The 16,620-nt window shown below is 44.6% G+C and overlaps 1 protein-coding gene across 7 annotated transcripts in view; it reads left to right on the top strand.

Moving 5' to 3' along the window:
- Bphl (biphenyl hydrolase like) overlaps positions 1-16,620 on the top strand; it is a 36,256-nt gene that overhangs the window by 11,049 nt on the left and 8,587 nt on the right. For 2 of the 7 annotated variants that reach the window (XM_087591028.1, NM_001037206.1), the window contains 3 exon segments: positions 1,929-2,082; positions 12,336-12,467; positions 15,532-15,655. In XM_087591028.1, the coding sequence (XP_087447154.1) occupies positions 1,929-2,082; positions 12,336-12,467; positions 15,532-15,655 (410 nt within the window). 7 annotated transcript variants of the gene reach the window in all.

The raw sequence follows: 16,620 nt of genomic DNA, 5'->3' as shown, positions 1-16,620 counted from the left end.
TACAAAAGCTACAAAGTGGAGATGGAGAGATCCAGCATTTATCCTGCCTTTCATTATCGTTTAGGCCCAGGTAAGGAGTCAGTGCTCCCCAGCAAACACAGTATTTTATTTGGTAATTTTGGGTTTTCTGAAGCAGGATCTTGCTGTGTAGCCCTGGCTAGCCTCAAACTCACCGCACAGCAGGGTAGCCTCTGTCTCCTAAGTGCTGGGCTTACAGGCATGTAGTGCTGAAGGTCTCACACCGTACCTCACATCCATCCAGTTTGCTGTTCCCTTCCAGATGAACATGCTCACTGCCACTGGCCCTTCTCCATGCTCTGGCTCTCTGTGGCTCCACTTATCCATGGCCAACTGTGGTCTGAAAAAATTCCAGAAATAGTTCATTCGTAATTTGTAATGTTTTATAATTTAAATTATGTTTACTTTTAGCTTATACATTAAAATATTACAAAAAAAATCGTACATGCCACAGGATTGAGTAAGGTTCCAGTATATATCTATAGTGCATAATGTTCAAACCAGGTTAAACACGTCTGTCTCATCAGCCATTGTTGCTCAGTTGCTTTGCACCTTGTCTTTTGAAACAAAGCCACTCATTGGCCTGAGGGTCCCCAAGTAGGCTAGACTGGATGGCCAGCAAGCCCCAGAGATCCTCCTGTCTTCATGGCCTCAGAGCTGGGATTGCAAGCATGTGCCACAGTGTCTAGCTTTTTACATGCGTCTTGGGAGAGAACTCAGATCCTCATGCATGTACCACAAGCACTTTGCCAACACCACTATCTTCCCACCCCGCCCCCAACATTTATCATTTCCTTATGAGAAACGCTTTCAAAATATTTCCTTCTGTCTTTCTGAAATGCAACTTCACTAATGTTATGTGTAACGCTCCATTGTGAGTTTTAAATCCCATGATATTCTGAATGGTCCAGTGAAGTGTGATGCTGCCCACCTAAATTTTTAGGTATCCCCTGCCCAAAGTATCCGCTCTATACTGATGTATACCATCTTGGTACTGTCTATGTTACAAGGCATCCCTGGTGAGGTATGGCTATATGTAGATCATATAACCCAGCAGGGTCAAGAGATCCGCTGTGCCTCACTGGATATATCCACTGGTCTATTCCACTCATCATCTACTGGTAAATGATTAACTTAATCTTGCGCTATGTTTCACTATAAGTCGCTCGCAGACATTTGTCACTTTGGTGATTATGGGCAATGTTGTATATATCCCGGGTCTGTCTCCCGGTCAGTGAATCCAGGGGGCAGTGTGCTAGGCTATAGAAAACACGGACCCTCATTCTGCATATTAATGTCACATGATTATCCAGAGAACATATGTACCTGTGGGATGCCACCAGCGAGTATCCCGACTAACGTTGGTTAGTTCCTTAACTTTAATCTTTCCAGACACTCTCTTTTACCTTGAGAAGCCTCTTCTCTATGCTTTGTCATCTTTCTCTGCTGAGCACATTTTTGGAGTCCTGGCTGATTCATCCAAGGACAGACCCGTCTTTGCTATGACACCATGCCCCCTCTTGTCTCCAGCCAGCTCTTCCCATCACTGCAGCTGTGACTTCACCAGATGCCCTGATGTGTTTTCTCTTAAGATCCTCTCCAATCTACAAAATCACCCTCCAAGCCCTGCTCAGGTGCACGCACACACAGTGTTTGCCTTACCCAAATAACAGCAGATGATGGCTCCTGATTGAGTACCTGGACATTTTATCTGAGTGGAAGACATGATGCCTGCATTAAGTCAAACTAATACCATGTATTCAAGGTCCTGGGACACTTGCAATGTCGCAAGGTTAATTGATGCCAGGTCTCCAAGTGTCAGACTTACAGAGCTCTGATCACCACCACCCAGGCTCTTTCAGCAGAGTGGAGTGGTAACCGTGCCATGCATTCTGCTCTGTCACCCACAGGCGCTGCAGTTCAAGCAGGTCTCCCTCCTGGGCTGGAGTGATGGCGGCATAACCGCGCTCATTGCTGCTGCAAAGTACCCATCTTATATCCGCAAGATGGTGATCTGGGGGGCCAACGCCTACGTCACTGAGGAAGACAGCAGGATTTACCAGGGTAAGTGCTGCCAACCATGGGCACAGCCACGATGATCCTCCTTGCTTCCTCCTCGTCTCTTGTTTTGATGCGTACTGACTGGCAAGTCACATCTCATCCACTTGCAATTCTCAGCAGTAGGGTCAAAAGAAGAGTGAGTTTTCAGAAAAGTCACCTATTTGAACCAACCTAGAAATGGACAGTTTTCTAGTTCCAGAAGTGAAACTCGGATGACTTGAGCCAAAGCTCTGAAACAGCAGTGTTTACACTCACTATCCCAGGGAGAGAGCTTGATAGAAGGCGGGGGTGTTGTGAAGTGTTACTCATAACCTCATTTTAAGTGATATGAGAACCAGTTACAGTAGCACATGCCTGTGGTCTCAGCTACTCAGGAGGTTAAAGCTGGAGAATTCTGAGTTTGAAGCCAACATGGGCAATATAGCATGGCCAGGTCTCAAAAGAAAAACCATGAATGAATGAATGAATGAATGAATGAATACATTAATATAATGAAGGAATATTATTAAAGGAAGCACTAGGCTGAAAAATGAACCTGTGTTTTGCTTACAACGATGTGTAGAGTTTTCTTGGCTAAGGCTTCCTTTAAGCTTCTCCTTGAGATCTTTAGGGGCACAAGAGTGGGGCCAGTGACCTCCAGCCTATGGTTCAATGCCAACCTACCACTTGCTTTTGCAAATCTGAGGCCCCGGTGAAACTTAGCTCATGATTTGGAGACCAAGCTGGGGCATCTACACCCTAACTCTTTCTGTTTTCTTCTCCCAGCACTACTGCCTGGCTTGTACCAATAGCTAGGACATGCGGGAGTGTTTGAAGTTAGTAGGCACCCAGCCTTGGCATTGTTTAGCCTCTGGCAAGCCTTCTGAGTTGGGAGAATTGTGCTCTCAGAAGGAGAGAAGGGTTCTCCGGGACTTGGGAGTCACTTGGGCAAGAGAGGCTACCCAGGCTTCCAACACTTCTACCATCTGCCCCATCATGACTCTTCCTTTCTCACTGGAAGCTTTCTGTCTCTACTAAACTATAGATGGCCTAACAGAAGAGGTTTGCTCCCAGGGGATCCAGAATCTTCTCTCCTCAGATGTGCCTATATTATGTCTTTGATGAGTATCTTGGGCATCTGAGCCTGAAATATTACTCCCTGGCCCTGACAGAAAAGTTTGCAGAGCCCTGCAGATGCGAAGTCTCTTCCAGGTATCCTGCTATTCTCATTGTAAGCTTCTTGGAGGCTACATCCTGTCCTTAGAATCTTAGTTCTCTATGCTCTTCCTGTTTTTAAAGCAATCTGAAACTCTTAAGTAACAGATGATTTAGAAAGCAATCCTTATCCGGCCTCCATGTGCCCTCATCAGAGTAGCCTGTTCCACCGTTACCATCCATGAGCCCCTGCTGCCTCTGGCACCTGATACCTTTGCTTCTTCCAAATCCTCCACCTCTCTCACTGGGCCCTTGCTCTCTGCCTCAATGGATAAACATTACTACTCCTCCTCCAAATACTGTCCCCTTTCCCTGCAGCTCCTCTTTACCACACTGTATCCCACCCCACAGCTGTATAAAATAGGCATCTGTGTCCTCTCTCCTTTGGTGGCCTTGTGGTCATTCTGGTTTTCTGCTGAATGGTTCTCACAATAGCAAGTTTAATATCATCAAAGACAGTGGGTACTTTAAACTTATCAATATTGCTTCTTCACTACCCCCTAGACATTTGGGTCATGTATTAAATTGTAAGGTCTGTAGAAATACCTCCCGTGTCCCCATTGGTCATCTGCGTCACCTCTTCTTTGCCTGGCCAGTCACTGGTCTTTTCAAAGCAGCTGCTTCTAATGTTGACTTGGTTTTGTTTTCTGTCTTCTGTTATTTCTGTCCTCCTTCTGCTTGCTTTGGGTTCTGATTTGCTTTATTCCCTCCAATCTCAAAGGAAAAATCTGAGATTATCGATTTGAGATGTTTACTCTTTTCTAATATATTATTTAATGCTGTAAAAGTTCCTCTAGAGCTGCTGAATCTAAGCACCTGTTCATATAAAGGGATTTATTAGATTGATCAGATTTATTATCTATAGATTAGGGGGCAGTCTGGGTAGCCCAACAAGGGCTGTCTCACATTGGAGCAACTGAGAATCCAGTAGTGTTTCCATTGGCAGTCCCATTCCAAAGGCCTGGATATTTCTTGAACAGTGTTTTGGTCAACATTGGAATCCTGAAGAAAATGGTTTGATTATTGATGAAGGAATGCTGCAGTATCCTAGTTAGGATTCTTATTGCTATAATAAAACCATGACCAAAAGCAGCTGCAGGGGAAAGGGGGTCTATTTCACCTTATAGCTCTCAGGTCGCACTCTATCACTGAGGGAAATCAAGGCAAGAACTCAAAGCAGAAACCTGAGGGACAGGAGTGGAAGCAGAAGCCTTGGAGAAATGCTGCTTACTGGCTTCCTCTTTGTCAAGTCTGTTTACTTACAGCACTCAGGACCCATGGGGTTCCACCCAGTGAGCCAGGCTCTCCCATATCAATCATCACTCCATAAAATACACCTCACACTTGTCCACAGGCAATCTGGTGAGAGCATTTTCTCAGTTGAGGTTCCCTCTTCCCAAATGACTCTAGTTTGTATGACGTTGACATAAAACTAGCCAGCACAATCAGCAGCAGGATAGATGGACTTGACAGCAAGAGTGAAGGCAAGCAGGCAAAAAGAATTTTCTTCCTCCTTGTCCTTTTTATCTGGGCTATCCACATGCTATCCACATGTAGAGTGGGTCTTCCTGTTTCAAATGATCTAATTAAGGAAACCCCTCACAGGAGTGTCCAGCAACTTGCATTTGAGTTGGTTCCAGGTGCTGTCAAGTTGACAACCAAAATTAGCTATCACAGCACCTACAGATTTTACTGTGTTACATTTTCACTCATCAAAAGATAGTTCAAAATAAAATTTCTAATATCTCTTCAGACTTTGCCTTCATTCGTAGGTACTTAGAAACGTAATGTTTAATTTCTAAATTCCTAGGTTTTCCTAGATATCTTTCTGCTATTAGCATCTAATTCTTCTAGATTTGGGGGACAAATTTGCACAGTTTCAATTCTTTTTAACTTCTTAAGGTTTATTTTATACCCTTGGACTTGGACTACCTTATGCTAAAGTTAAATGCCACCCCCATCTCTACTCAGCTTTTCTCATTATTCAGCTAACAGGCCATGCCCTTTGAATTTATGTAATTCACCTCTTGAAAGCTCAAGTCTTCCTCAGCCCTCTGCATCCCATGGTGATATTGTTCTGTTGATGCCACGCAATGACTCCTGAGTTACATCCTCCTCCCCACACCCTTCACTGTCCTAGTTAAGAACCTTGGCCTCTTGGGATATTCCATCCTCCCCAGCAAAAAATCCTTTACAGGACAGAAACCAAGTGACTCCATCTCCCACTTAAAAAGGCCTCTAGTAACTTCAGAGAGGTCCGCTCAGCTTCATCAGCCCCCCGAGCCCCCAGTCTGGCTTCATTCCGGTTTTAACTCTTCTGGTTCTATCTTCCAGTGGGCTTCCTGCATTGATAAGCTGCCCTTCCTTGATGCACCTTCCCCTCTCCCAGTCCACATCCTCAGTAGTCACCCCAATACCCAGCTCTCAGGGTACCACCTCTGAGGCACCCTGCAGTCCTAAGCCTGGTGGACCTTGTAATGCTTTGCACATGCCCACACTATGACACTTTGTCCTGGGCACTCTTCACCCTTTTATTCCTTTGTCATAGTCACTGAAGAAGAAGTTTCCCATCACAATGGCTCTGACTTTCCCTACTTCCTGAAACAAAAGCTCTTTCAATCCCACAATACTCTTCACTGTCCAGGGTATCTCTGATTCCCTCCCTCACCACCATTGCCCCTTCCTCATCCTGGAAGGAGGCCTCTGACCCAGCAGACAAGCAAAGACAGTGCCTTCCATGTAATCAAACCCTCTGGGCTCTTGACTGCTCTGCATTTCCCCTCCCCCAACCCTCCCTGTGGCCACTGAAAGCAGTCTCCTACTGTGTATGTTACAGTGTACATCCTCTTCATGAGCTCCCTCTGGGTTGGCTTTCTAGCTACTGTGCTGTCATGGCCCTGGTGTCCCTCTCTGTTTGCTCTGTGATATGTGTTTGCACTTTGATATGTGGGGCAGTATCATTGAGGCCCTTGAAAGCTGACCTTGCTTTCTGTTCTGATCCTCTCCTCTTTTACTCTGTGTGTGTGTGTGTGTGTGTGTGTGTGTGAGACTATGCATGTGGAGGATAGGGGTCCTCTTCAGGTGCTGTTTGTTTTCTGAGATGAGATCTCTCACTGAACCTAGGGTTCACGGCTTAGCAGAGGTTGGTTAGCCTGGGAGCCCCAGGGGTCTGCTGGTCTCTGCTTTCTCAGCATCTGGATTACAAGTGTACACCACTACATTCAGTCTTTTTATGTGGATTCTACAAGTCAGACTCAGGTCCTCATGCTTGTGTGATAAGCACTGTGCTTACTGAACTATCCCACTGCCTCATCTTCACTACTTTTAAAGGCAGGCTGTCAGTGTGTTGCCCGTGCTGGCCTCAACCCTTTGGGCTCGAGCAGTCCTCCTGCCTCAGCTTCCAGTGTGGCTTAGATTGCAGGTGTACTCCACCACGCCATGCTCTGTACTCACCCTGTGCCCTTCTCTGTCTTCTCCTGAGCCCCACACATTGGACTCTTCATGATTCTTATCTGCTTACCACATAGATACCTCGCTATGTCTACAACCTGAACTCAGTCTCTCCTCGACATGTTCCTCTTGCTAAATGCCTTACCCTCGTAAATGATTCACCAGAGAGTACAGCACACACTGGGTTCAGACTGGAACACAGCCTCCCATTACCTTGGCTTTACTCTCTGAAGCCTTACTCAGCTGTGCTCTGAAATTGTTCATGAAAAAATTCCAGAGTAATCAATCCTCAAGTTCTAAATCGTGTTGCCGTTGTGAGAAAAATGCTCATGTGTTCCACCACACCTGATGCTGCTACATGCTACCCAGAGCACAAACCGTCCCTTTGTCCAGCATGTCCGCTACGCTCTGTATGCTACCTGCCTGTCCGTCTTCAGAAACCACCTTGGGCAACAGATCCACTGCTGCCATTCCTGCATGCCATGCGTGTTTGTTTTACTTGAAACTCTTCACACAGTGAGGACTGATGCTGGCAGCCCCACTACAGTGCATTCTAATTGTTCTGGTTTACATTAATTATTGCCAATCTCTTTTACTGGGCCTACTTAGCAATAAATGCCTCATGGGAGAACACAGCATTTGTAGGGTTCAGTGCCCTGTGGTTTCAAGACACCAGGAGTCCTGGTGGTTCTTATGGATGGGCAGCCTCCATGCCTTGGATGCTATCTGCAAACCCTTGTCTGTGAGACTCTTAAGATGTAAGCTGTATCTTTCATCTTAGTTGCTTAGTAACTTTTCTGACACCATGACTGAGCAACTTATAAAAGGAAGTGTTTAATGTGGGGCTCATGGATTCAGAGGGTTAGAGTTCATAACCACCATGGCGAAGAGCTTGGCAGCAGGCAAGCAGACATGAGAGCTCACATCAGGTCCAGAAGCAAGAGACAGAGAGAGCACACTGGGAATGGTATAGGCTTTTGAAGCCTCAAAGCCCACCCCACCCCACCCCCAGTACACACCACCTCCAACAAGGCCACACCTCCTAACCCTTCCTAAACAGTTCCACTTGCTAGGGACCAACGATTCAAGTATATAACCTTTCAGGGGCTATTCTCATTCAAACCACTATATTATCCAAGTTTATATTGGTGGAAACAGGCACTCAGCAGACTTCCTTGGTGCTTATGAACTAAATTAATGTTTTCATTATAGTTCTAGTGTTTGGCATGGGTTATTGCTCTAAAAGGGAGAGGGGGGTATATCAGTTACTTTTGGGATCCAAATTCTGTTTTGAATCAACAAACAGTTTGATTCAATTGGTTATTCTGGGCACTTGCCTATGAAGCATAATTATTAATTTTGGGTAGTGATTATGCTTTGGTACAGAAATGGCTTTCTCTTAAATTAACAGAAGTAAATATATAAATGCAAAAGCATCTTTTTCAGCATGTGTTACATGCCAGGCACCATTATCAGCAAATTCCATGTAATTTCTTACTGTTTATTCTTGAAGCTTGATAGAATTCATATTTTCTGATTAGGAAGTTAGCACAGAGAGATTAAGTAGCTTGCCCAGTTTCACACACAATTAGTCTAGGAGATAGGCCTCCTATTTAATCAGTCTGACTTCCAAGTCTGTGCTCCAACCACTGTAAGACCTCTGGCTCCCCCAGCAGCAGCTGGATTCCCCTGCCCTGAGATCGTTTGCTATTTCCTCTGGGGTCCTGAAGATTTTTCCACAGATCTGATATTCCCATAGACACCCTTCATTTTAAAAAATCTACATAAATTAGTCTACTAAAGGGACCTTATGCTGTTCCCAGCTGAAGTGCCTGTGCTTTAACAGGGGACACCGTACTAAGCACTAAGCCATTGGGTTCTCAGAAGAGTCTCGGTTCTCAGCCTCACATCATACGGAATTTGTTTTTCCTAATTGATTTTTAAATTTTTTACTACTTACTTTTTATTTTACATGTATTGGCATTTTGCCTGAATGAGTATCTGTATGAATGTGTCGGAACTCCTGGAGCTGGAGTTACAGACATTGGTGAGCTGCCATGCGGGTGCTGGGAATTGAACCTGGGTCTTCTGAAAGAGCAGCCAGTGCTCTTAGGTGATGAGCCATCCCTTCATTCCCTAAAGGTTTTTTAAATATAATATTTAGTCATTGTAATTTAGCTCTTTTGGCATAAATGAACTATGCTGTGGAGCCCCGGTTTCCACCTTTAAATTGTATTCAGATCTGTTGGGCAAATCTACCAAGTAGTTTGTACATGCTTTTCCCCATGGACAACTGGTTTACCTCACGTTGTAAACTACCTCATGTTGGACTCCTACCGTGTACAGTGGATAAGGCCCTGTGAAATCGATGACTGCTGGGTGCACATGCCACATGACAATTGACAGGTCACTCTTGTCTGGATACAATGAGCATGAATTCAGATTGGCCTTGGCTCCTCCTTGCTAATAGCTGTCTGACCCCTGGAACAGCCCCGCTGTGAGTCACCCTTCTTCACTGGCCTTGTTTCAGGGTTTGCTATCTCTCTTGTAAACTCACTCATACATGTTCACTAGTATCTATGACTGTTAAATCATGAAAATTGCATTTCATAGATCTGGGGAGAAAGCTCAGTTGGTAAAGTACTTGTTGTGCAACCGTGAGGACCTGAGTTCTAGTCCCAGTGCCCATATGAAAGGCTGAGTACAGTGCATGCTCCGTGCTGAAAAAGCAGACAGCCCCCATAACCAGCCAGCCTAGCCTCACCCCTGAGCCCTGTCTCATAAAACAAGGTAGTGCATGAGGAGGAGTGGCATTCGATGCTGTCCTCTAGTCTCCACATACACGTCCTCAAACATACAAATTTTTTTAATTTTATATTTGTGAGTGTTTTGCATCCATGCATGCCTCCATGTTGTGCGTGCCTGGTACCCACACAGGATGGAAGAGGCACCATATTCCTCAGAACTGGAATTACAGACAGTTATGAGCTGCCATGTGGGTGCTGGGAATAGAACTTGGGTCCTCTGGAAAAGCAGTTAGTGCTTTTACCCACTAGGCTATCACACCAGCCCGTAGGAAAGATTTGTTTTAATAATTATATTTTTTTGAAAGATGGGGTTGTTCTACTGCAAGATGGTCCCTCACAGGTTGTGGTCTGCCAGACAGCTCAGAGTGTAGGTATCCACAAGCAATTTTTAAAAAAATATTTATTTACTTATTATGTATACAACATATAGCTTTCTGCCTGCCTGCAGGTATGCTACAGGCCAGAAGAGGGCACTAGATCTGATTATAGATGGTTGTCATCCACCATGTGGTTGCTGGGAATTGAACTCGGGACCTCTGGAAGAGCAGTCAGTGCTCTTAACCTCTGAGCCATCTCTCCAGGCCTCCACGAGCAACTTTTAAATTGCTATTATTATATTTTGGAGTATAGGCGTGGTACTAGGAATTAAACATAGAGCCTCATATATGCAAATATTTTACCATTGAACTTCCCTCCCTTCAGGCTTCCATCACATCTTGCTAGCCTCTTTCCCACTCTCCCAACTCTCCATTACTTAATTGTTTTAACCAACTTTAATACACCCCTTTCTGAAGTCTTTCCCATTTCACCAAACAGTTCAACCATCCTAGTCTCTGCTGTCAACTCACCCTGGCTTCCCTCTGAGCATCTAAAGGCAGGGCTAGTCACCTTCTTCAGAAGGCAGTTTAGCTGTAAAATGGTTTCCTGCATTTGAGTATTTGAGTATTTCCATTCACCGCGTACACCTTGAGAGCATAGGGGGTGCTGGCGCTGTCAGTACTCTGTAGAAAATACCATCTGCCGTCAGTGTGTATTACTAGTGTCACCTGACCTTTGTGATGTATCCTTAACAATACACGGGTTAAATGCTTTCATACACAGCATTTAATATGTTCAAGAGTACCAGGATCTTGACCCTAGTGCTTAAGGAACTACATAAAAGATCAGGTGGAATAAATCACATTTGCTGCTTTATTTTAAAGGTAGAGGTTGGCTCTATTTTTTCCTATGAAGTAATCACTTATAATATAGTTTAGACTTAGTAGTCTAAACTCTACACACTATGTGTTGAACAGACCTTACATGTATCATTTATTTGTTTCTCAGTGTGCCAGAAAATTTTCTTTAAATAGCTATCCCTTTACTAGGGGTCAATCGACCATGGCCAAAAAATTTGAAAAATAAATCACCTTTGAACATACACAGATGATATTTTTTGTCATGATATCCTAAACAATATAGTATACTACTTGTATAGCATTTAAATAATTACATGAATCAAGATTAAATATTGTAGAGATGGTTTAATATATGGGAGAACCTGTGTCAATTTTGCATATATTCTCTGCAATTTTGTGTGATGGGCTGGAACATCCACAGAGTTTGGCGTCTACAGTCCTAGAATCAGTCCCCTCTCTATGATGCATGACAAAACATTTTCTGGGGAAATGCAACACACACGTCTACTCACCTAAAATAAGGATCCTATGACAAACCAACGTATGGACGTCATTAAAGTCCAACTTGATGAACCATGAGTTTATCTGGGTTACTTCCAAGGAGCAAAAATGATTCAAAGACAACTGCATCACCAAAGTCCTCCCTAGTATGGGTGACAGCTCACAGCCTAGGAACCAAGAGTATACTGCACTGCTGCAGGTGATTCAACAGGTTAGAGAGTGTCCTTTCCAGGTGCCTCAGTGGGTCCAAATCTCTTCCAGGCAATCCAGCTGGTTTCTGCTTCTTGTAGCAACTGATCACTCTCAGAGTCTTCTTTGCAGCTTTTCTCTGAGAATTTTCTTTGCAGTTCAGCTTTCTTTAGTCTGAAGGGGAATCTCAGCTTTCATTGCTTCCTTTGGCAAGGAGGAGCCTAGTCAATCTGGTCAGTTTTAGGGACTTCTGGTGCTGTTTTGAGTAGTTTACCATCCTGCTTAAAGAGCTTTCTCCAGGTTGAAATGTTTCAATCTTGGAGGAAGTAATGTTTCAATCTTGGAGGAAGAAATGTTTCAATCTTGGAGGAAACTGTTACACCATTCCGTAATTGCATATCTCCGGGATTAAATCTTATATACTTTATTTTTGCAGCAATTACAAAAATTAAAAGAGGAAATGTGGAAATAGAACCAAACTAGGAACTAAAAGATAACTATAATGTCATTCTTACTCTGCCAACATGAGTTAGAGAAATGTTTCTGTTTATCTTACTACCTTAGCAGAAAGCATTCAACTCGGTTCTATTTCAGTCACTCACTAATGATTAATCATGTCATTCTAGTGGGAGATCCAGCCCAGTGTCTGATGTGTAGCAAGGCATAAAACAAAATCTTTTGCTCTGGGACCCCATCCGGAAGGGGTGGGGTATGGACAATCAGGCCTGAGGCAGAACGCCCTGCCAAGCAGTGACAAATGCCAAGCAGATGGAAGGGCAAAGTCACAGAGGGCATGCGGGTGGGAGTGTGGCACTCTAACATCTGAACAAAGACCTAGACGATGTGAGTGAGCCAGGCCCCTGCTGAGGGGAAGTCCCCATGCTAGGGATAGGGAGGAGGGGGACTCATCCTTATCTATCACACTTTGGTTTCTCAGGTATCCGAGATGTTTCTAAATGGAGTGAGAAGGCAAGGAAACCCCTGGAAGCCCTATATGGACATGACTACTTTGCCAAAACCTGTGAGAAGTGGGTGGACGGCATAAACCAGTTTAAACATCTGCCAGATGGTACGTTGCGTGGACTAATGGCTCTTTTGCTAATTGCAGGGCAGGCTCGAGTTCTTCCCTTGGCTTCCCAGTATTCCTCCGTGATAAATAAACCCAGCCATTATCCCCACACTGTTATCGTGCACAACACGAGTCCTTGTGTAATTAGTGTAAATGCCAGACGGACAGTGTGAGTTTGTGTTGAGACTTTAACCGCAATCTCTTCACTTCCCTTCAGTCCTTTGCATAAGTGTCTGCATGAATTTGTTCTCCGGAAACCTGTTTCTACTTTCTATTTGAAGAAGAGGTCATTAGAAAGAGAGCCAGAATATAGGCAGTTTTCCCTCTGTCTGAATGGGTCCACCCACTACTCATTTTACTTCTAGGACAAAGCAGGAGGAAATGTCTGCCACTTCAGCCCCAGCAGAGCTGGCAAGGGGAAGAGACTGTTCAGCTCTCTTTCCGTGTTCAGAACCACGTGACATAACCTGGCTGTGGACAAATACCTCCTTCTGTTTAATCTGAAAATTTAAGATTCCCGGCAAGAATTAACATCCTTAAATTTAATTTTACCCAGCTATGTGTTTAGTCAGTTTTCTGTCACGGGGACAAATGCCAGAGACAATCAGCTCACTGAGAGGAAAGGTGGATTGTGACTTAGTTCTGGGGGTTTTCCGCCCATGACTCGGGAGACCAACTGCCTTTCAGGCTGAATGCTGCGTTGAATCATGACAGGAGAGTCTGGCAAGGCAAAGCCTCATTGGCAAAAATGAAAAAAGGATAAACTCGTGTCTACCTCTCTTCCAAAGGCACACCCCCAATGACCTATAACCTTTCACTAAGCCCCGCCTCTTAAAGGTTCCACCACCTCGCTTCCTCTCCACACAAAAGAGCAAGCTCTAACACCGGAGGTTTTGGGAAACACTAAGATCCAAACTGCAGCAAGCTGCTCGGAATCCCTCTTTTGAGCCCTTTCTTCTTTTTATCTTTGTAATTGCTGCAAGAGTGGAGTAGATAAGATTCAATCCCAGGCCCATTCAGTTATAGAATGCTTGTGTCTGAAGGGATAGTTTAATCTGTTAGGTAATCCTTTCCAGCATGAATCATCTGTAACGGCGAAGCTTTTGCAATGAAAAGGACTTTGGAAATGTCACATGTCCGGTTTAAGTTCAAAATAACAAACCCATGCCTGACAGTGATCCTGTTGAAATGCAGTCTCCATGCATAGTAACAAATCTTTGTGTTTTCTTGCACCTTAAAAACAACAGAAAAAATAATGTCACCAAATCATGTGAGACAGCTGCCCATGACAGTGTACAACTTGCTAAATTGACCATTCAGAAACACATCCTGTCTAGAAAATCCAATATGGAAATCATCCTACAGCAGGACTTAGTTCATCTCCCTTCTGCATGTACTGATCTAATAGGAGTCTTTTGTCCACGGCCGTGTGTCAGTACAGACACTTGGTCTGGCATGGGTGATTGTACAGCTGTGGAGTCACCCAGGCCTGGGTTTGAGGTCAGCATGGCTTTGTGCAGTGACTTGGTTCCTGAAGAACATACTAATACTTACTTACCCCGTAAAGTTTTTGTAGGGATTAAGTGAGATAATATGCATTCAGCTATGGCAGAGTACTAGCAATGGTTATTGTGAAAGTGCTGTTACCGTTATGTTTTTAAGAAGCATCAGTTTACAAACGTTTGGCGGTGTGGAATGAGTTAAAATGTAAGTACTAGCCTAGCACGGTAGCAAGTACCTTTAATCACCGCATTTTGGAGGCAGAGACAAGTGAATCTGTGACATTGAGGCCAGCCTGGTCTACATAGTAAGGACCAGTCCAGCAAAAGTGTGCCTTTCCCCACACCCCCAAAGAAGTGTAAGTGTTGGAAGCATTAACAGATCCTGCTGCAGCAAGTGGTGGCAGAGCTGGCTTTCATCAGCTTCACCTCATACAGTGGCAGGCATGTGCCGCCCAGTGACTGGAGAGGAGTGCTTCAGAGACCCAGTCAACTGGTGACTCTCCCTTGGAGGACAGCAATCCCCAGCCAAAGAGAAGGGCAAGGGCCTGTTGCCTGGTGGGCAGTACTGGATCCCAGCCAGCTCAGTGCTGTGGCACCTTCCTTTTAGTACAGGCAGAGATGGGAGAGGAGTGAAGGAAGGAGCTGCTGTCTCCAGAATCTTCCATACCGCTGACCATATGTGCAGCCTCATAACAGTCACGGCAACTGTGATCATTGCTGTTTGAGACTGAAGCTCGAGCTGGCATGGAGCCGCCAAGGTGTGGTCGTCAGGAGTGTCATGAAGGCACAAGCCCTGAAGAGTTGCTTGTGTTCTCTCTACAGGCTAACTTCACTGTGAAGTCCCCCCACCCTGAGGACTATCTAGTCTTCAGGTGCTGAAGCACAGACTCAAGGGAAAAGGCTTCCACTGCTAGATATCATCCACATGACTGACGGGCTCTGTAATATGAGACTTGTACAGGTTTTGTTTGCTTATTTGATTTTTCCATCATTTTACGTGAGTGATGGACTTAACTCAAAAAAGGCTATTTACCAGTGGAGCATCAACATGAGCAGAGCACAGGAAAAGAAGAACAAAACCTAATAATGTTAATACTAGAAGAAACCACAGATCAAATTGCAGAGGGACGTGTGTGTGTGTGTGTGTGTGTGTGTGAGAGAGAGAGAGAGAGAGAGAGAGAGAGAGAGAGAGAGAGAGAGGATTTCAAAACACCTGAGATAACAGAAAAGCCTTACCTCAGCTTGTCGTGAAGGTTCCAGCCAGTGAACAAGTAGCCACACTGCTTTGCAACTGTGCTGAGGCAACCAGTCACTTCCCAAGTCAGAGAGCAAAAGGGAAGAAAGAATAGGCTAGGATTCCACAATCCTCTTCAGGTGAATGTCCCCAGTGACCAAGGATGTCCCACAAGGCTTCTGAGGCTTTCACTGCTTCCTAATGGCACCTTTCTGGGGACCAAGCCTTTGATGCCTTCAGCAGCATTGATGTCCAATGTTTAGCAGCAGCGCATCTCTGCAGAATGACTGTGCTAAGGTGAGTGACTCCCTGTGGTCTTGTCTGTCAGGTAACATCTGCCGGCACTTGCTGCCCCTGATCCAGTGCCCTACCCTCATTGTGCACGGGGAGAAGGACCCATTGGTCCCACGCTTTCATGCTGACTTCCTTCTAGAGCATGTGAAAGGGTCACGGTGAGTCTCGTTACAGCTTCACAACTTCTGGGCACCACAAAGCCTCTGAGGAAATAAGAGAAGCCATAGGAAGGAAAAGAAGAGGGAGAAGGGTAATTTAGGATGCATGTTCCTCATTTGGTCAGAGAGTACCACAGGGTTGAGAGTACCACGGGCACGGAGAACCTGAGCTCTGAGCTCTGGGGATCCTCAGCAGAAGGATTCTGGCAAATGTCTTTGAGCACAGTGAGGACAGTGTGTTCTAGGCACCGAGTTCTGAAACAAAAATATCACTTTAGATTTGAGGCAAGCACTGATAACAACTTGGTATGCCTTGGAATTTTTAGTTCATTAAAAACAATGACAATAAAAACATTCATAAAACCAAACCAAGAAAAAAAATCATTCTTTGGTAGCCACCCACATAGATAGTCAGATTCTTTATTCAACTCTGAAAGGTTTTTTTTTTTTCTCACTAACATTACACTGTAAACTTTACAAGTCATAGCCACCTTAAATATGGACTCAGTCCCTCCGTGTGCCTGACTTCGGAGGTGCTGCTCAGCTCACTGGGCACTTAGCTTAGGTTTCTCAGAGTCCCCAAAGCCCCAAGGGAAAGCTGCACTCTAACAGCTCCACTGCCTGTGAGTGAGTCTCCTCTGGTATCTTCACAGTAGAATTCTCCAGATTTAGAAATAAGGGGAGGAGGTTTTCTTATTCCATAACAAAATACAATTGCATGGCAATTCGTGTGTGTGTGTGTGTGTGTGTGTGTGTGTGTGTGTGTGTGTGTGTGCTATATGTATATATTTCTAATTTTTTACATTGAAAGACCTCTCTTCATTCTCTACATTCTACTACATTCTTCTATGTCAGTTCAACCTTGAGTTAGGCAAACGCAAGAATATGTACAGAAATAGCAACCGCTTTGGGAAGAATGTAGAGTAAGTGAAAAATAAAGGTAGAAAGAAGTTACATTGAAATTA

The sequence above is a fragment of the Rattus norvegicus genome, chromosome 17 (genome assembly GCF_021556685.1).
Source record: "Rattus norvegicus strain SHRSP/BbbUtx chromosome 17, alternate assembly SHRSP_T2T, whole genome shotgun sequence".
Classification (NCBI taxonomy): Eukaryota; Metazoa; Chordata; class Mammalia; order Rodentia; family Muridae; genus Rattus; species Rattus norvegicus.
This window is presented reverse-complemented; position numbering and strand designations above follow the sequence as displayed.